Source organism: Diplotaxodon limnothrissa, linkage group LG10 (genome assembly GCF_057381915.1).
Source record: "Diplotaxodon limnothrissa isolate DT_005_m linkage group LG10, D_limnothrissa_male_GT1.1, whole genome shotgun sequence".
In the NCBI taxonomy this organism is placed as follows: domain Eukaryota; kingdom Metazoa; phylum Chordata; class Actinopteri; order Cichliformes; family Cichlidae; genus Diplotaxodon; species Diplotaxodon limnothrissa.
In genome coordinates this window covers 1,501,862-1,519,959 of record NC_140605.1, presented here as the reverse complement: position 1 = coordinate 1,519,959, position 18,098 = coordinate 1,501,862, and the positions used below count along the sequence as shown (strand labels likewise).

The following is an 18,098-nucleotide window of genomic DNA, read 5'->3' as shown; positions in this document are numbered from 1 at the left end:
TCACAGTGATCACAGCTGCTGACAGCAGGTCAAACCTCAAATCATCTCAAACTAGTTTCTTGAGCGTAACAGTTTCTTACTCAAATGGCCTCCACAGCCACCGCACTTCTATCCAACAGAGCAACTTTGGGACGTGCAGCTGTTGTTTCAGTACGGACCAAATCCCAGAGCAACGTTTTCAAGCTCTACCGTGAAGGATTAAAGTCCTGAAGACTAAAGGGGTCCAATCCTGTACCTGATGAAGTGGCCATACATAAAACGGGTTGCTTTTGGGATTTCTCACTGGCTTACTCTGTTTTCTCTTTGAATCTAGGCTGATCCACTTTCTTCAGCTTTCCTGGTCAACAGAATGAAAAGAGAAAAAGCAGAACTCACGAGGAAACCCGCACTGCTTCACCAACTTCTTCTTGGACACCAGCTTCATGGCCTGAAAGTAAAAAGTTATTTAGCGCACGAAACAATGATGTTTGCAACAAGCAAAAAGGCAACGCATCAGAGAGGGAAGCACACAAAGCCAAGAACGTTAACGTATCGCAGCCAGAATCATCGTGTGGACGCCGCCTTCGCCCCAACGTGCACAAACATCAAAGCAGGAAATTCTCCTTTGTACGAAGTGAAGGCGGCGTTTCTCAGCAGATCTGAGGAATCTTTCATGGAAAAACCAAGCGGCTCCTGGAGCACAGCTAAGTGTGTGCACGTCGTGTCGCAGTGATCCTGGCCTCTTGTAAGGAACTGGTCATGCAAAGGAAAAGGAAAGTAATAACATTCACTGCATGTTTCTCTAACAGACACTCACAATATCAATGTGAATCCACTGATTCGTAATTTGTGGCAGGAGGAACATTTTCTGCTATTTCTACTAGAGATGGACCGATCCGATATTACGTATCGGTATCGGTCCGATACTGACCTAAATTACTGGATCGGATATCGGAGAAAAATAAAAAATGTAATCCGATCCATTAAATATCACGAAAGCACCTCACAAAACTTGCAACACGCCGTAACTCACCTCAGAACGTTAGCACGTCGGAGCAGTATGCATCACGTGATAGAGCGGCTGTGGCATGCGGGACCTGTCGGTGGTCTGGATAGCATGTGGAGCTTCGCTAGCAACCCGGCATTTCATCTCCGACAAAGTTATCCCCGAGAGAAGTAAAGCAAGTGTGTAAGTCCATCTCTGAATGTTTGTAAAGCATTCCTGCGTTAAGCTTAACAAACGATATATGGAGCGACTGCCTCTCGCTCTCCGGCTGCTACTTCAATCATGAAACTGCTTAACGATCAGCTGATCGGCTTTTCTGTCGCGAGTCCGTCTTTGTTTTTGGCCCACTTTGCACCAGAAAGAGGAAACCAGCGGCTGAACAACAGCAGCACGTTTAAGCTTGATCAGCTGTTGTTAGAATTTATTTAATATTACTTTCTACTCGAGGATCTTTTTCTACGTAGCTGACGCTGGTAACTGTGCAGGGGCGGATCTAGCAAAGTTTAGCCAGGGGGGCCGATAGGGCATTAACAGGGAAAAGGGGGCACAAAGACAGACTTTTCTTTCTTATTCTCATTTAAAATGTCGAGCTTTTAATAAATAATTATCTGACACCCAAAGTTTTAATTTGATGTAAAATGAATAGAAGTCAATTACTGTATATAGTGACTATTAAGTCTAATATATATACCCTAGTAAGCTATAGTACTTTTTCCTTTGGGAAGGTACCATCTGTGCAGTCTGCAATTTTGTTGAAGAAAGATGTTGAATCTATTTAATATTTCTTGAAAAATAATTGATTTCTGTGCATTTTTTTTCACACTGCATCAAATTAAGGTTGATTACGTCGATTAAGCATCATGAGGTGGAGCGTGAGGGGTGGTTCCCTATTTTTTATTTATTTATTTTTGTTGTTGCTGGGAGTTGGAACACTATTAGTTAGGTTGCTTAATATTTACGCTAAGTACTCTTTAAAATACCAGAATAGGGAGGATGGTGTAGGTTTAAGTTTATTAGATTGATCAGTATTGCTGAACTATGAAATATTTTTTTTTTTTTGCATACAGGTATAACAGAATAGCTTTAGTGTAGTTGTTGTTTTAAACTTGAGTATGAACTTATACAAAATGCAGCAAGATATTTAAAAAACAGTTTTGTTGATTAAAAAACACTATATCGGATTCATATCGGTATCGGCAGATATCCAAATTTATGATATCGGTATCGGTATCGGACATAAAAAAGTGGTATCGTGCCATCTCTAATTTCTACACCACAAACTGTGACAGTGATGAACAGCCTGCTGGTTTCTTGTATAACTGGTCGCCATGGCTCTGACTGTGCACAAACGAGGTTTGGCAGAGAAGAAGATCCTGCGTTGTGCACAGTTACATGGTGTTCTGCCTGTGCGTAAACACACAATCAAAATGTAACGCGAGCCTGGCTGAAGATGGACTGTGCACTGAGGCGGCAACGTGACTCATGTGTGGCGCCGATCAAAGGAAGCCAAAAGTGCGTCAGCAGCAAATAGATGTAGTAGGAGGTGGATAAGAAGGTTCAAATGACTTAAGGCATCGTATCGTTCCCATTACTGCACCACTGAGCCTGCTGCAGAGCCTTCAGCGCTCTGATCTGTAGGTTTTTCAGTAAACACGCGACACATTAACTTTGCTAACAGATGAAATAAGAAGAGCAGAAAGGTTGGATCAGGTAATCTTTACTGACAGGCTGGATGAGCTGCAGGGCAAACTCCACTTTCTGTGCAACATGCTGGAATTTGATGAAACAAAAACTGAATTAGCAGCATGCACCACGTAATATTCACCGATACAACTCACAGCTTTGTTTTTGCACATTTCTGGACTACGGGCACATCACGTGTTTGGGTTCCTGCAGTTTTCCCTCTGTACACCACACCAATGGGTTTTATATCAAACTACAAGTACGTGACTGAAGTGAGACTTTCAGCTTTATTTCACTTTAAGGGTTTAATAAAAGTGCTGCATGAACCCTTCAGCAATTAAAGGCTTCAAGTTCATTGGACAACTAACAGAATGTCAGACATGCGGACTGCTGTGATCACCAAACGCTGCATTTGACCCTGACATGATGCAGAGTTCAGTCTCATCCTCAGTGAGGACGAGAACACTTCATCATCTGTAACCTGCAGCTGATGTCACCGTGTTGGTCCTGAAACGCCAAAATTAAAGTTGGACCAGGTTCAGTATCGACCAATCACATTGTTGTGATGTCATAGTTCTGCGACATGGAAAAAGCAAAATACAAAAAAGTGAGGTGGGGGTGAGGGGTGGAGGTGTGGGGGTCAGGGGGCTAACGTTATGGTTGTGGGGTAAAGGAACAACAATTACGTCATCGTTTGTGGACTTGATGGATTGGTGTACGACACAGTGACATCATATTACGCAGCTTATTTTTCTTTCTGTGTCACAAACAACAACAAACTGGAGCTTCCTCTGCCTTTAGTCAAATCAAATATCTGTTAATAATTAGCTCTTCAAATTCACTGCTCCCAACTTCCAGGCAGGAAGTTGCTTCGCTTTGGCGCCCTGACAAACAGCATCGCCACATTTGGATTCCTGCCCATCAGGTGTGGAGCACAGTGATTATACAGAGGACACAGGGTGCTGCAGAAACATACACAAAAAATGCAAATCCTATGACACAGTTTGTTTTCTGCATACTGAACATCAGGTACATGATGCATTTACTTCCCTTTAAACTGGCCACGGCTGATCACGAGTGCAAACACTTCGTTGTCCTCAGCGACAGCGCGTCCTGTTGAGATGTGATCTGTCCTCTGTGAAGCGAGTGACGTGTGCATGCTGTACGTGGGCTCAGGCATTCTATCAGTTTAATGTTCTGCCAATTCAGACTGCCAGGAAATATAATCACCCTTCATGTCACCATTACTCATCTCCTCCTCTTTTGATTCCCATCATTGTTATTTCAGATGCGCCTCTCGTGTGAGCCAGTCTGCATCGGCCCACAGCGCAGGAAGCGCTTCCATCAGTTTCAACTATCAGAGTTAAACACGAGAACGCAGTGAATTGCAGACGTGTGCAACAAAAATTAGACCTTTCCCACACGTATGTAGAAATCCCGCCGGTACACGGGAAGCTTTTAATTCATTCATTTTTATTTATTTTGAAGAATCAGACGGCCAGCGTGTGATAATCAGAGTCTGTTTCAAACACGTTAGTCGTGCTGGACCTGAGTGTGAGGAGTTAACACGAATCTCAGTTACCAATACAGCTCCAGTATCATCACATGCAACTGCAGACCGGCTCCGTCTTCAAAGCAAGCGCTTGTTAGACGTCGAGTTCACAGGTTCACACAGTCAGGGTAGTTTTCAGGAGGCTGGACACAAACTGCAGCTCTCCACACTGGACATTGTTTAAAACTGCATTTCATTACCGTCTCAAGAGCCACGTTTGAGCACTGCCTTGTTTGACTATTTTCCTTGTTGTATAGAGCTCGCCTGTGTCCTTGGATAAACATCCTGTTCACTACCATGCAGCACCAGGACAAACTCCTGACTTGTGTTTAGCAGTGAGCTGCTGCTGCCTCTGGTTCAAAAGTACATCTTAAACCGTCGACATTGATCCTGCTGCACAGGGCAGCTTAGTTATGTTAAGGTAACAGCTTACACTTGGAGGGACACCTGGCAGGAACGGCCCAAAACAAGCTCATGTTTGTGTGCTGGCTCGATGCAGACTCTGCTGGTGAACTGGCCACAGAGCAGAGCTGCTTTGAAGGGAGATAAAAGGGCCTGAGATGCACTTTAAATGGCAGCAGACGCCACTCTCACTCCCAAGTTTCTTCCACAGCAACTGATGCAATTTAAGGGATGAAATTCACAACAAGGAGAACAAAAATAAAAGAATCTATAGCACCGGTCCTCGGTGGAGGCAGCAGACTGAGAGAGGCTTGATGAAAGCTTAAAGGATGCTGACGGTAAAACAAGCTCCCACCAAATAACTTACATAATGTTTGTCATCATCTTCATTGTAGGCAAGTTTTACCACACCATAGGAGCCCTGCAATACAAAAACAGAACAACACATTTACAGGCAGACCAGCCGAGCATTGCAAACATGAAATCTCTACTTTGAGTTTGTAGAGATTTCATGTTTGAGCAGCTCGTGAGCAGGACTGCTCAGAGAATCTGTTCAGATTCCTAAAGCATCGCTCGGAGCAGACGGCAGCGCCACACTGACAGAATGTTTGAGGCAGCACCGTTTCCACTGAAAGACAACATTTTTATTCTCTGGCAGCACAGAATGGGTCCTCCCACACACACGCTTCCCGAGGATGTGTGTTTAGTGCCAGCGCTCTGCACCGAGGAACCGACCGAATGTTCAGAGAGGTTCAGTAATCATATATAGACTCTGATGCCCGGACAGCTTAAAGGCGCCACTTACTCACTTATTTGTTCTCAAAAGTTAACAGTCAGGACTTTGATGCAATCCACTGTAATACGCACCGCTGCAGCTGCAACTGACATTTTTCTCATTTAATATGCACAATTTTACTGCTCGCTGCATTTTACAGTGCAACTGTGAGTGAAGCTTCCTGCTTGTAAACTTGGACGTGTGGCCTGCAGCTGAGTCGCATATAAAGCACGCAAAGAGAATATACAGCAAATATCAGTCTGACAGTATTTGTTTCCCTCTCTAACCTGTTTGAGACGGTTAGCCTCGCCGGCTACAATGCGCACTTCACACAACTGGATTTGGTTTTTCAGTTGTACCTCTGCTCTGTTCCCAACACGACAAGTTCCTCCAAATCCAAATCACAACAGTGTTTCTCTTTAATCGCGACTTTCTGTGCAACCTGAAAATATCGACGCTCTTATGTTGCATTTACATGCATTTCTGCTTCAAAACACAAACACCTGAAAGCACTTTGATTTTTGCTGTGTGCTTTTGTCATATCAGGGTTTATTATCAGGGTATCAACAACCCATAAGTCTGACATCACTTTAATCTGAGCTTAAATTCATTTTAGGGGTCATTATAGGTCCTTCTAGGCAGTCGCCTTAGCAACGTGTCTATAAAGCAGATGTCTGGTTTTAGGAATAATTGAATGAAATTCTGGGATGTGTAGTAATCAGGATACTTTAACCACCCAGTCTCTCCTTTACAGCCTCTTTGTTTTTGCTTGGACAGTCCTATTATGCTAACATGCTAAAGCCACTGTGGATCTGCTAGCAAGCCAATGTTAGCGGTTATCGACAAATACTGCAGCGCTTCAGTACAACAGTGCTAGTCTGTGACTTCTCCATGAATCTGTGGTCCAGTGTTGGCTTCAGGCATGTGCTCACCCTAAAGCTCCATCCTCCTCCTGCTTTACGGCTCTCGTCTAATAAATGAGTAAAGGCTTTAATGACTTTATCCCATAGCAGCTGGGTCATTTCTATATTCTGACTGAACGTCTTTGTGCAAACAGAGTCGTCCCTGTTGGCTATTAGAAAAAATGGGCTGTTTGCAGCACTTTGGCTTCACAAATTTAAATGTTTTTCTTTGTTTCTAAAAAGCTGTAAAAGACGACACGGCCGAAATGTACAAATATGGAGGATAAAAAAAATGTAATGGCCCTCCTGGGCTGTGATGCACCAGCTGAAACTGGGTTGTGCAGGCCTTTGGTTGGTGATGCAACATCCAACAACACCCAACCACAAATAAACCCACACGTGGTAATTTGATGGGTCAAATTTAGGAATGTACAGAACAAAATGAAAATGGGCCACGCTCTGCGCTGTCCATTTCCTCACATGCAGCCCGACCTCTCCTCAGTTACTGCTGCTTTGTAAACTGAATGGAGGCCAAGGGCACGGATGGTACTCACCTTTCCAATCTCACTCTTCAGCTTATACTGGTTCAACTGGATACAGTCCTAAGAAGCAAGCAAAGCAGACAAACATGAAAAATCAATAAGGAATCATTTCAGCATCTGAAAGCAAAAGAAGAAACAAAATGTTCTTCCTGCTCGTGTGCTCACACGTGCACTGAAAGTTATTTATTCCTGACCGTAGGTGACGATGCAGTCTGCAGTGTGTTTACCGTCTGCAGATCCATTAGTGCTACTGCTTAAACGGCTGATTTGCAGTTCCATAGCAACCACTGCTACAGCAGAGTTAGCCAGGGGCACGGCACAGGAGGGGAGGGGGCAAGGTGAGGGTTGGGGGTGTGGGGACAAAGGCTGTGGAGTCAGTAATCAAAAGGTGATCACTGCTCTGTGTGTGCGTGTGTGTGTGCGTGCATGCGTATGTGCGTGTGCGTGCGAGAAAGCAGTCGTTTTATTTCATTACAGCTGGGGGGGGCGGCGGCTTGTGAGCGAGCCCAGTCGCCCGAGGCGTGTTTACAGAATGAGAGGTGGTAGCAGAACACGGATGTTAGCGTGCAGGACGAAAGCACCAGCTCACGCTGCAGGACGGGACAGGCAACGTATTTTAGAAAACGTTATAATGTGGGTTAATATCACTGCTGGTTATGTTAGCGTCGGCACGGCAGGAGATGTGAGGCTGATGCGCTGCCGCTGTGCAGCACTGTGGACTATTATGAAGGGGACAGAAGACTGAGGCTTGGGTACAACTCAGAAAAGGAGTGCTGTGATTGGCTGAAGAGAGATAAAAAGACAAAATGAAAACAGGGCAGTCAAGGATCAGAGGGAAAATGAAGAGATTCCAAAGAAAAGAGCAGCAGGAGGGATTGTTTTGGATTCCCAGCTTGCTTGCACATGCTCAGTGGATGCAGCGCTGCAGTTAATACTCTGTCAGGGCTGATGGAGAAACAGGGTCATGCAGAAAGCCTTAAATACATCTGCCACTCATGCACATATCAAGCTGAAATGCTCCACTGCCCCATGCTAAATCTTTAGAGGGGGGCTGTCACCGTACACTCACACGGCTGCCCCAGCTGTCATCGGTTTCCCTGCAGACCTCAGCCTGTCCTTCGTCATCTGCATTCATTGCTAAACAGCTGATCAATATCAGTGCATAACAAATACACACTCGAAATCAATGACCAGGCATTAAAAGTCAGCAGCCTGAGGACGTAATATTAAAACCAAAAGGAGAATTTGTCAAACAGCATCCGAAGCCTGAAGGTGCAAAAATCCATTTTACAATCTGTTTGGACAAAACTGCAGATGAGGTGAAGCGAGACGAATTTAGAGTAAGAGGGTTTATTCTGCGTTGGTTCTTTACTCCAAGCTCCCCCCGCTGCTGCATTAACATCATTAACGTACATGTAGTCATACAAGAAAGCAGCTTTTATGGTAATCTGGTGTAAAAGCCTGCAAAATGTATCACGCTGCACAGACAAACACAAGCAGATACTTAGCAGCAAAGGACTGCCAAACTCCATCCCGAGAGTCACGTACAGTTTCCACTCACGAATCCAGCACGCAGTATTCCTGCTTGGAAACATTTTACTGGGGGGCATTTAGGTTAGCATGCACTGTTGCCGGGTGCATTCATCTCATTGCATCAACTCTTCCAGCAGACTGGGTCGGTGCATTAGTTTCCTCCTTTTACTGCAGTCAGTGTAATTGCATCTCTAGGCCCATAGACACTCATGTCAAGTACAATTACACCGTCTCACAATGATGCCTGTTTTTGTCCTTACTGTTGATAGTGTTCTTCAGATCCTCCAAACTTTAAAACACAAATCATTCTCTTAAAAGTTCCCACGGTGCACGGGGAACACATTATGAACAGACTGCAAGTACAGAGAGAAAAGACAGCAGGAGGAAGGTGACAACCTGGTGACAACGTTTCATCATCTGACTTAATGCAGGACTTCCTAATTTACCAACAGACGTCTTTTTTTGAAGTGGAAATAACAGGATGTAGATTTTAGACAACCTCTTTCATTTGGCTCATTCTGATAAGCCTACAAAGGTGTTTGCTGCGTCTTCCTGTCTGCTTTTACCAGTCGTAGCAAACCTCTCTCCCACCCTCGTTCTGCACATCCAGCGCGAACGCTGAAATACGAGCAGCACGAGCCCTTTTTCATGGTTCAGTGCAGGAGATGCAACTCCATTTGCAGATAGGAATGGACACAATGACAGGTCTGCGAGGCTGTGGCAGCAATGTGATGAATTCAGAGGGGTTTCCTGTACTGGCAGCTGTCATAAATATTTTATGTTCAATCTGAATTGGAAAAAGCAGAGAGGAGACTCGAGAGTCACCCAGAGCCACACGGCACTGGCAGCCGGTCTAACAGACTATAAAGGCCCCGAAATCATAACAGGTGACAAATAATGAGAGTCAACACTGTGAGACACAAAAGCATCACTGCTGTCAGAGATAGGGCTGCTCAATTAATCGAATTTTAATCACGATTACGATCTGGGCTTTCAACAATCATTAAAAATGACTGAGCCGATTATTAGCCCCTCCCTCATGCTTTACTCTCGCGCTGCTCCATGTGGCAAATCAAGCGCACTGCTCTGCATTTCGAACACGCGTCACAACAATTAAGAGGACCCGAGGGAAGCTCGGAAAGCTAAGCAGAAGTTATTTGGAGAGGAGTGGACTGCCGTTGGTTGAAAAGAGAGGTAAAAAACCTTCAGTGGTGTGGAAACATTATGGGTTCGCGGAGTCAGACGTGGATCAAGTAGACACAGTGTGTAAACTTTGCTATGGTGTCGTAGCTGCACCACAGAGCAACACTGCAAAGTTCACATTTTTCATTTATTTCTTATATTGCAAACATTTGCACTGTTATCAGTATTTGCACACTATTTTATATTATTTTTTAAAGTCATTATTCAATACATTGTTATTGTTAAACCTTTAAAGCCGGTCAGAGCAGCATGCTCGTTTTGTGTAACTATTTTTAAATCCCTGTAGAACCTGAACGCTAAGCTAGCACAATAAATTTTTCTCCATATGAAACCAGAGGAGTTGTACTTACTTCTTATGCCATCAGCTTGTCCTCGGTCACGGTTTCCTTCCACATATAGCTTTGCAAAAATTGCACAAAAAGAGCTTGCAGGAACAAAAACATAATATTCCAGAAACACGCTTTGCCGATCCGATCAGCTGTTCATAACACTTCCTACGTTGGAATAGACGTCAACGTGAACTATCGCAAGTGACGTCATTTTTGCGGAAAATTTAGTTTTTTACTTGTAGGCCTTAGAACTCGAATTGCACTGCTGGAAATAGTTTATTTTGATGCACATGCACATTCTTTGCAAATTTGCATCATAGGATTGTTTTTTGTTTTTCCTGCAGTATATAAAAATTGGTGTATCTCCAAAATAAAACTATGAAGACACTCAAAATAAATTTCCTGTTGTTGTAAACTATTTTTTGCAACTTTTTTGTATTTAAAGTTTTGAGGGATAAACCTCTTAAATTTCTCCAAGTAGAAATATATGTAAAAACAAAAACGATTTTCAATTTTTTTGTAGTTTATTGCACTTTTTTGCAATTAATGTAGTTACTATGGACTTAATGCATACATATTATTAAAATATGGGCTATAACAGTTGTATTGATGTATAGCAACTTGAAATGCTCCCACAAATGGCACTACAGCATGTAAAAAAATAATATAAGCTCTGGCGGACGAAATAAATATCGTCAAATAATCGTGATCTCAATTTCAGTGAAAATAATCGTGATTATCATTTTTGCCATAATCGAGCAGCCCTAGTCAGAGACTCAGGTTTAAGCTGCTTTCTTTCACATTTCAAGACACACGCGCACGCATGCACGCGCACACAGAGCTAGCTTGATTTTATGCAAAGCTAACTAGTACAGGCAATTATGTATGCAGCCATTTCCTCAGGATACGTGACTTTGTTAACTTCAACTAATAAAATACACCAAGCAGCGAAAGCTGTTGTGGCCCCAGAGGCAGGACTTTCCTGACATGTGAGGCTCAATTTATGCTTCAGCAGGAAATTTACATTCTAACCTGAGATGTAACTGCAAATCCCTTTGAAACCACGCGACTAACCTTCAGCATTGGTTCAGACTTGCAGCTCTGCAGAAATGTAGCCACACATCGCGCTGACCCAGCCTGCAGCTGCTGTGATTGGCCAGCTCAGTACCTGTTCAGTAGTTCCTGTATGTGTCCAGTTACAGAAGTGGAGCTGGCACCACATATGATACACTGGTACACAATGACATGATAATTAACACACACCGCACCAGCATCAAGGATAAATTCCACCGACGAGTGGACGACTGCTACAAAGACGCCCCACAGAAATGTAAATCAGCCATAATTCGGTAAATCAGTCGTTACACACTAGATGCAAAACTGTTTTTGATAGTAACAACATGCACTTTAAACAGATTCATTAGCTTCCATTGTTTGTAACAGTTAACCTTTGTGCTCTTCTCCATTCGCACTGAATGTACCAGACGTGAAGCAGCAGCAGCCGTGTGCATCACTGCAGGTTTGCTGCTCACTCGTATGTCCCTGAAGCTCCGGGAAGAAGACAACGAAGCAGGTCGTTTGCAACCTGAAGGTTTCTGTAAAACAGCACGACGAGCCTTTACCGTGCCTACACAAATGTGAAACCACAGAGCGTAAAAGTGGGGTCTTTGAGGCCGAGGCTCGACATACAGTGCACACACGGGTCACATGTTTAGCTGCTCCCAGGCTGACCCTACGTCTCCTCTGGTGCATTCAGCAACACGACGCAGGCCTGAAAGCACGTCGTGTCCATCTAATCTGATAAAATTGCTTCTTTTTTCCTGCCCCAACACTCCAACATATTATCACAGCACACGTGGACCAGTCCAGACTACATTTCAGGGACAAAGCTGGAACACTGTCGCACTCACACACCGCCTGTAATAACAGACGCACCATCCTACAGGATGTGCTGGTGGTGTCTACTTTTGACAACTGCTGTCATGAGCAGGACAAGCTGCCGTCTGTCAGCGTGCACCTCACTCCCTGCTATGATGCCACCTGTCACACCCAAATTCAGAAACCCACTATCCCAAATCAGAAGCTGTAGATGGCAGGAGAAAAGACTGCATGTGGCCAGGAGGTGGTTAGCACCTAGCTTCATGTCTTTAATGAACCTCACACTGGTACTGCTGCGCTGTGAAAGGAAACGTCACATATTTACACTGAAGCTGAAAGGCGATAACAATCTCACCTGGGAGTCAGATATGGACACCCGTTTACTCTCCACAGTAGGCCTGCGAGGGGAGATGTGCGTCCTCTCCTGCAAAGACAGCTTCCTCCCAGTCAGGTGAGGCCGCGTCGGAAGAGGCCGCTTGGCCTGAGCCACGTCCTGCTGGGAGCCACCGTTCTTCGCGCCGCTGGCGGCTGAGCCATCCGAGTCTTTTGTTGTCATGGCGGCCATGATGTCTGTGAGACCGCTGGTCTGCGTAGAAGAGTTCGGGTCCAGCCTCTCACAGCCAGCGTCACGGCTCATAGCCATGATGGCTCAAGACGTGGGAGCTGTGGAGAAGCAGGTGGCAGGGAGAGGAACAGGCCAGTGCCCACCAGCATCAATGTGGCCTGGGCCAGCGTGCAACGCTCAGGGTCTCAGCGGCTGGAAAGACAGAGATGGGAAAAAGACTGAGCTCAGTGAGATGCACTATGCATGCACCTGGTTTGCTTTAAGGATGATTCACTCTCCAATTTATCTCTGCTAAATGAATCTTCAATCTGTTTATTCGCCAATATGCTGCAGAGAGGAGTTAATAAAAATGCATCTCCATAAGCATTTGCAAGGAACTATAAGCATTTGTCACATCACATGTTCATATATTCAGAACAGGAATCCACGTTCTACCTTTGACTTCTACCTGCAGACTGTTGTCTGTTAAACACATTCAGATCTGCACGACAGGTCAACACTAAACGGACTGCTGCCCCTCACACCCACATTCACACGAGCACCTCCAAGTGCTTTCAGTCTAGCACTCACACTCCGATGGATGCGTGCGTGAGCGTCTTGGGGGTCGGTGTGTTGCCACAGGGACACTCTGGCCTAGCAGAAGCCCTGCTCTGCCTCCTGAGCTGCAGCCAGCCCCGTGTGGTTGGTTCAGCTTGTTGACCTTATCCACAAATTAAGAGCTACAATGAATTGATACCAAATGCAAATTCATTTATGAAACAATATGGAAACTGGCCATAAACAATCCAAAGGCTTTAATTCTAAATGGTTAATGAAGCATTGTTGTTGAGCCTCTTGAATTAACGATGAAAGTCTGCATGCTAGTCCCTTTTTGGCTGCTGAAAACTTTAGAAACAAGCCTTCTCACAGTCTTAGTAAAGGGAGCCGGATTATCAAAGATTTCGGAGGCTGCTGAAGGTTTGCACGAAACACGGCTGCAAAAAAAACGCTTAAACGTAATCAGTCAGTTCAAAGAGGAAATGTCATCTCTGCGTGGGCGGGTGGCCTGGTGGTTCATGAGCCTACAAATTCAAATTAATGTCTTCATTAGAAAACCCAACCCTGTTAGTGAAAAGCCTTATTATGCTTCATGCTTTCAGTCAGATGCATGTAGGCGGACCCAGGCAAAAAATGCAAACAGACAAAAAGACAGACAAAAAAAAAAAGACTGAATGCTTTGTGTGCATAACCACACATTTTAGTGCAATTTGTTTACTTTGCGTTTCCTCTTTCATCTCTAATCAAAGTCTCACCATTAGCAGCAAACAGAAAATAGCTCCCCAGTACACCCAGCTCAGGTTTTGTTCTGCGCCTAGCCCGGCCATCGAAGCTAAAGGGCACGTAGCCGTCAAACACCATCTATGAACAGCAGGAATCAAGAGTGCTTTCATCCTAAATGGACCACCTGGGTCTGTATGTGTGCTGTGAAAAGACACAGTATGAGGAAGTCACATCTGAGGTGTTGAGTAAATGGGCCGTGTAATGCTATTCCTGAAGTGTGTCAGGAAGGTAGAAGCTTCATAGTCAAAAATAACACCGTGTTCCAGTTTGTCCAGGTGTGTCTTACTGGTTCCTGTCATCCCACTGCCAGGTCTCAGTTTCAGCCGCTCAGCACTAACGCATAAATTAGCGGGATGGCAGCATCACTTTGTTGGTTCATCACTTTGGTTCAGACCCTGTGGTCTTTTTTACCACGGGACTGATGCGGCGCTTTTGCATCAAATAGAAGCTATTAGCTACCGAGCTGACAGTGCTAACGTCTATTCAATGCAGCTTTATTTACAAAGCGCCAGGTGCTTTATATTGTAAGGTACCCAACCACCATATGACCCCTATGAGCAGCACTTTGGCGACAGTGGGAAGGAAAAACTCCCTTTTAACAGGAAGAAACCTCCGGCAGAACCAGGCTCAGGGAGGGGCGGGGCCATCTGCTGTGATTGGTTGGGGTGAGAGAAGGAAGACAGGATGAAGACATGCTGTGGAAAGACAGTTGTGCACATACAAGACTTGTTTAAATTTCAGAGATGTTACACTAGTTCATTTCCTGTTTGTCAGGGTTTGCGACACGCGTCCTAAAGCAGTTTTAGCTACTGCAGCAACCTGAGGGCTTGATGACACGTCAGCACGACGTGACCACACGAACATCATTCACAGGTAATGGGATTAGTTTTTGAATGCCTTATTCCATCTTTATACTCCGGGGATTGGAAAGCATCCTTAACTAACCTGCTAATTCATCACAATTCAGGGAAAGTGAGACGACCGCAGCCGGTCTCCAAAGAAAACAACCCGACCGGAACATTTTGGGAGTCATGTTTGGGAAAGTAATTTTTCCCTGCAGCACCAGTACAGTACACTGGATCCTAGGGACCCCCTACATGGACTCCTCTGTAACAGTCACTATTCATGCAAAAGTATGAATGTCAATGACGTCTATATCGATTTAGCATGTGTCAGGACCACTTTGCACATTAGAATTTACCCTCTTCTATTTGCATATTTCCAATGCTGATTATTCATGCTATGTAAATTGCAAGTACTGGATAAGAAAAAACAACCTTTAAACTGGCAGCAGAGATGGGAGACGCATTGTGTGCCTCCTGACTCATTTGAGAAAAACAAAAAGGATCTGTCATATTTTGCTTATTTCTTATCGCAGCCAGTGATTATGTGTCTCTTGAAACGGGTTCTTTCCACTGCAGCAGCATTCAACACGCTGCATGTGTGAGCCTGGCAGAAGTGGGAGGCAGAGGAGAAGCAGTGGTCTGGTTATTCATTTTAGCTGCACTGCGACTTATTTGTTCACAGAGGCAGGTAACCGCACATTTCCGTAACGCAGGACAATATGCTGTTAGGTTTAATATTTCCTCTCATTCATCTCAACAGATAAATGCTTAAGAGGACAGGTTCTCCTCTTCACAGCACAGCTGTGAGACGCTGTGACTGCCACACTGACAGGTCGAGGTTCCTACATATTATTTAATTTTTTCAATTTCATCTTTCTGAATATTGCAAATTCTTTCTCTCTGGTACAAGAAAATCCGATCTCTCCTGCATGATCAAGCCACAAAGACGGACACAGCTAAAGTTGAACCCCAGGAAGCAAACGAGACATGTCTATATACTGCAGGTATAGAGTTACTGTAAGATGTGGGGAAGAAGAATGACATATCTGGTTCTGCTGCATCAGTTTCTATTGTTTTAATACTGAGAGCAACAATGTAGGAACGACATGCTGAAAATTCTCCTTCAAAGCGTGATGTCACAAAGCGGCGTGGACACTGTCCAGTCCAAATAAAGAAATTCAGGCCGATCTCTTTGGTCATGGCTTCAAAACTTTGTCTTTTGTTGCTTAGCGCAAGAGCTTCACAGCTGGCCGCAGTGCTCAAAGACAGCCTGGGACCAGATTCTGACCAGAAGTTTTGGATCAGCATCTCCCAACCAATAGGAATGCACCATGAAATGAGGTACTGATTACCACTAAACCAGCTATTATTGTGAAAACTGTGCAAAGCGTGCAGTTTGTAAATCCTTCAGTAAAGAAAGTCAAACTGCAGCAGCGACTCTGATGACGTCGCAGAGCTCACATCGTGAACATGGAAACGATGCATGTAGGAGCGTGCATGCAGCACAGCCGATGCAAACCTGTTTGCTAGAGTCAGGTTTCAGTTTGTTGGAATAAAATACTCCCGTTAGTGAAATTTCAGCATGTAGGTGATTTCAAGGGTGGGAAAAGATTTAGAAATGGAGCCTTTGATTTTTGTTTGGCACAGCTGAAGTCTGCTGCAAGCCACAGAGAGGTGGTTGATTTCTGCTACTAAGGGCTGGACGGATGATTGTTTCCAGTGTAACGTTTGTCAAATCTCACTGTGCATGTAAACATGGCAGCTTGTTAACAGTTACAGGGTCGTTCCATCTCAAATCATTCGTTTTCTTCAGTTTACATAAAAATGTTACGTCCAGCGTTTGGACGTATATAAGGTCAAATACTCTTCTGTCAGCATCCAGTTTCCTGTTACGTGTACTATATTTAAATTTCACAATGTCGAACATGTTTTAAAATGAAATTCTTCATCAGAAAAATGAAGAAAAACTACATTGACATTACAGTTTCCTAATCATAATAGTTTAATTATAGAAAATGACTTTGTTAATAATTTCATATATACAGCAACATGAAAACAACATGTGTACCATGTTCTGCAGAGATCAATGCTTTCATTCAAAGCTCTGCTGCAGATGCAAATGTTAATGTTTAAAGCTCAAACAGTATCTTTGTCATCAGGTAAACAATTATAGGAAAAACAGACAGAAACCAGAAAGAAGCTTGAGATCCTCTGCAAAGGTTTTAAAGCCTTCTTTCATTTCAGTTTAGACTGAAAGCAGCTTCAGCAGAGCCAGTTACAGCAGGAAGGAGACGGCTGAACAAATGAATCCATTTGGCTTCCATTAGCAAACCACTTTCACCCTTAACCTGCCTTCAATTTGTCTCCTGTGCCATTCATGTAGACGGCAAACACAGACATCAAGGCCAAAGTCAAAATAAAATCCTGCATTCAAAGAAAGAGAAGACAGCGTGTGGAGCAAACTAAGGCATCCAAGGAGCTGCTCACATGTTGTTTTTCATGTACTGGGTCTGCTATTTCCCCCTCTTTACCTCATCTGAGGTCTCTGTGGAGTGCAGGGACACAGCATGGTCCCTGTCCAGCAGGCTGCTTTCTGAAAAACACACTTTTACACATACAGTAGAACTCACAATATACAAGAAGACAGTGAGAACAGGGGCCATGGCTCGGGTTTCAAGTCTCGGAGCACTGATCGATCACTCTGTTCTACAGTAAAACCTCGGTTAACACGTCAGGATAAAACGCAAATGTAACTGGGGGACAATCTTTCAATCTTTTTCGCCTTGTTTGGCATTTGCATCACTCATTAACGGCTTGATTTTACGCGCACCGCTGTGTTTGCTGCGTCCATGCGGTGGTATGGTGAGAAACAAAGAGCACATACAGTAATGATGGAACATAAAGTGTAACTGCAAGCCTGCAACATAACAAGAGGAAGCAACAGTTTTTAACATGACCGGGGACGGCTCGCTGTTGGAGCCTCCAATGGACATTAAAGGGACGGCAGTGTGCTGTTGGAGTTAAGCCAATATAAATATATATATAAGCATCTGTATAGGCTGGTGCACTGAGACCGAGTAACACAGTCTGCAGCAGGCTTGTAGCACAAAGCTCATTTAGCAAGCTTTAGCATGACTAAGCACGACTGTGGCCGTGACTTGTGGGCTGACTAAGATATTATTTATCTTTGGTCAACACAGTTCTTTCTGTTGCAGCGCAGCAAACACGTTCTCTTTGCTGCAGCAGTTTTGTGCTCCTGCTGTGGCCTCGGGACTGGAACTGGCTGTAACTAAACTAACAACAAAGTCGGTTCTCTGATTAGAACAATTGAAACGGGCTTTGGCTTATCTCAGACTGTGAACTAGAAAGTGCATTTTCTGAAGAAACTGCAGTGTGAATGCTTGAATCTGAATGTATGCACTGAAATGAATTAATTGCTGAATTTTGAGTTAAAAATGTTGAATGATAAAAAAAAACAAAACCCGAATTTAACGTGAAAACAAAAGTGCTGAACTGCTAAAAGCTGAAGGTTACACAGAAGAAGAAGTTGGAAAAAAGCTGAAAATGTTTTAATTGTAAATTAG

The 18,098-nt window shown here is 44.1% G+C and overlaps 1 protein-coding gene across 1 annotated transcript in view; it reads right to left on the bottom strand.

Moving 5' to 3' along the window:
* The window catches only part of camkk1a (calcium/calmodulin-dependent protein kinase kinase 1, alpha a), a 52,580-nt gene that overhangs the window by 20,965 nt on the left and 13,517 nt on the right, over nt 1–18,098 (bottom strand). Inside the window, exons 2-5 of the mRNA XM_085364242.1 lie at nt 12,140–12,541; nt 6,854–6,901; nt 4,990–5,043; nt 376–427 (exon numbers count right to left, since the gene is read on the bottom strand). Of these exons, the coding sequence (XP_085220368.1) occupies nt 376–427; nt 4,990–5,043; nt 6,854–6,901; nt 12,140–12,427 (442 nt within the window). The 5' untranslated portion in view covers nt 12,428–12,541. The remainder of the gene's footprint in view (nt 1–375; nt 428–4,989; nt 5,044–6,853; nt 6,902–12,139; nt 12,542–18,098) is intronic.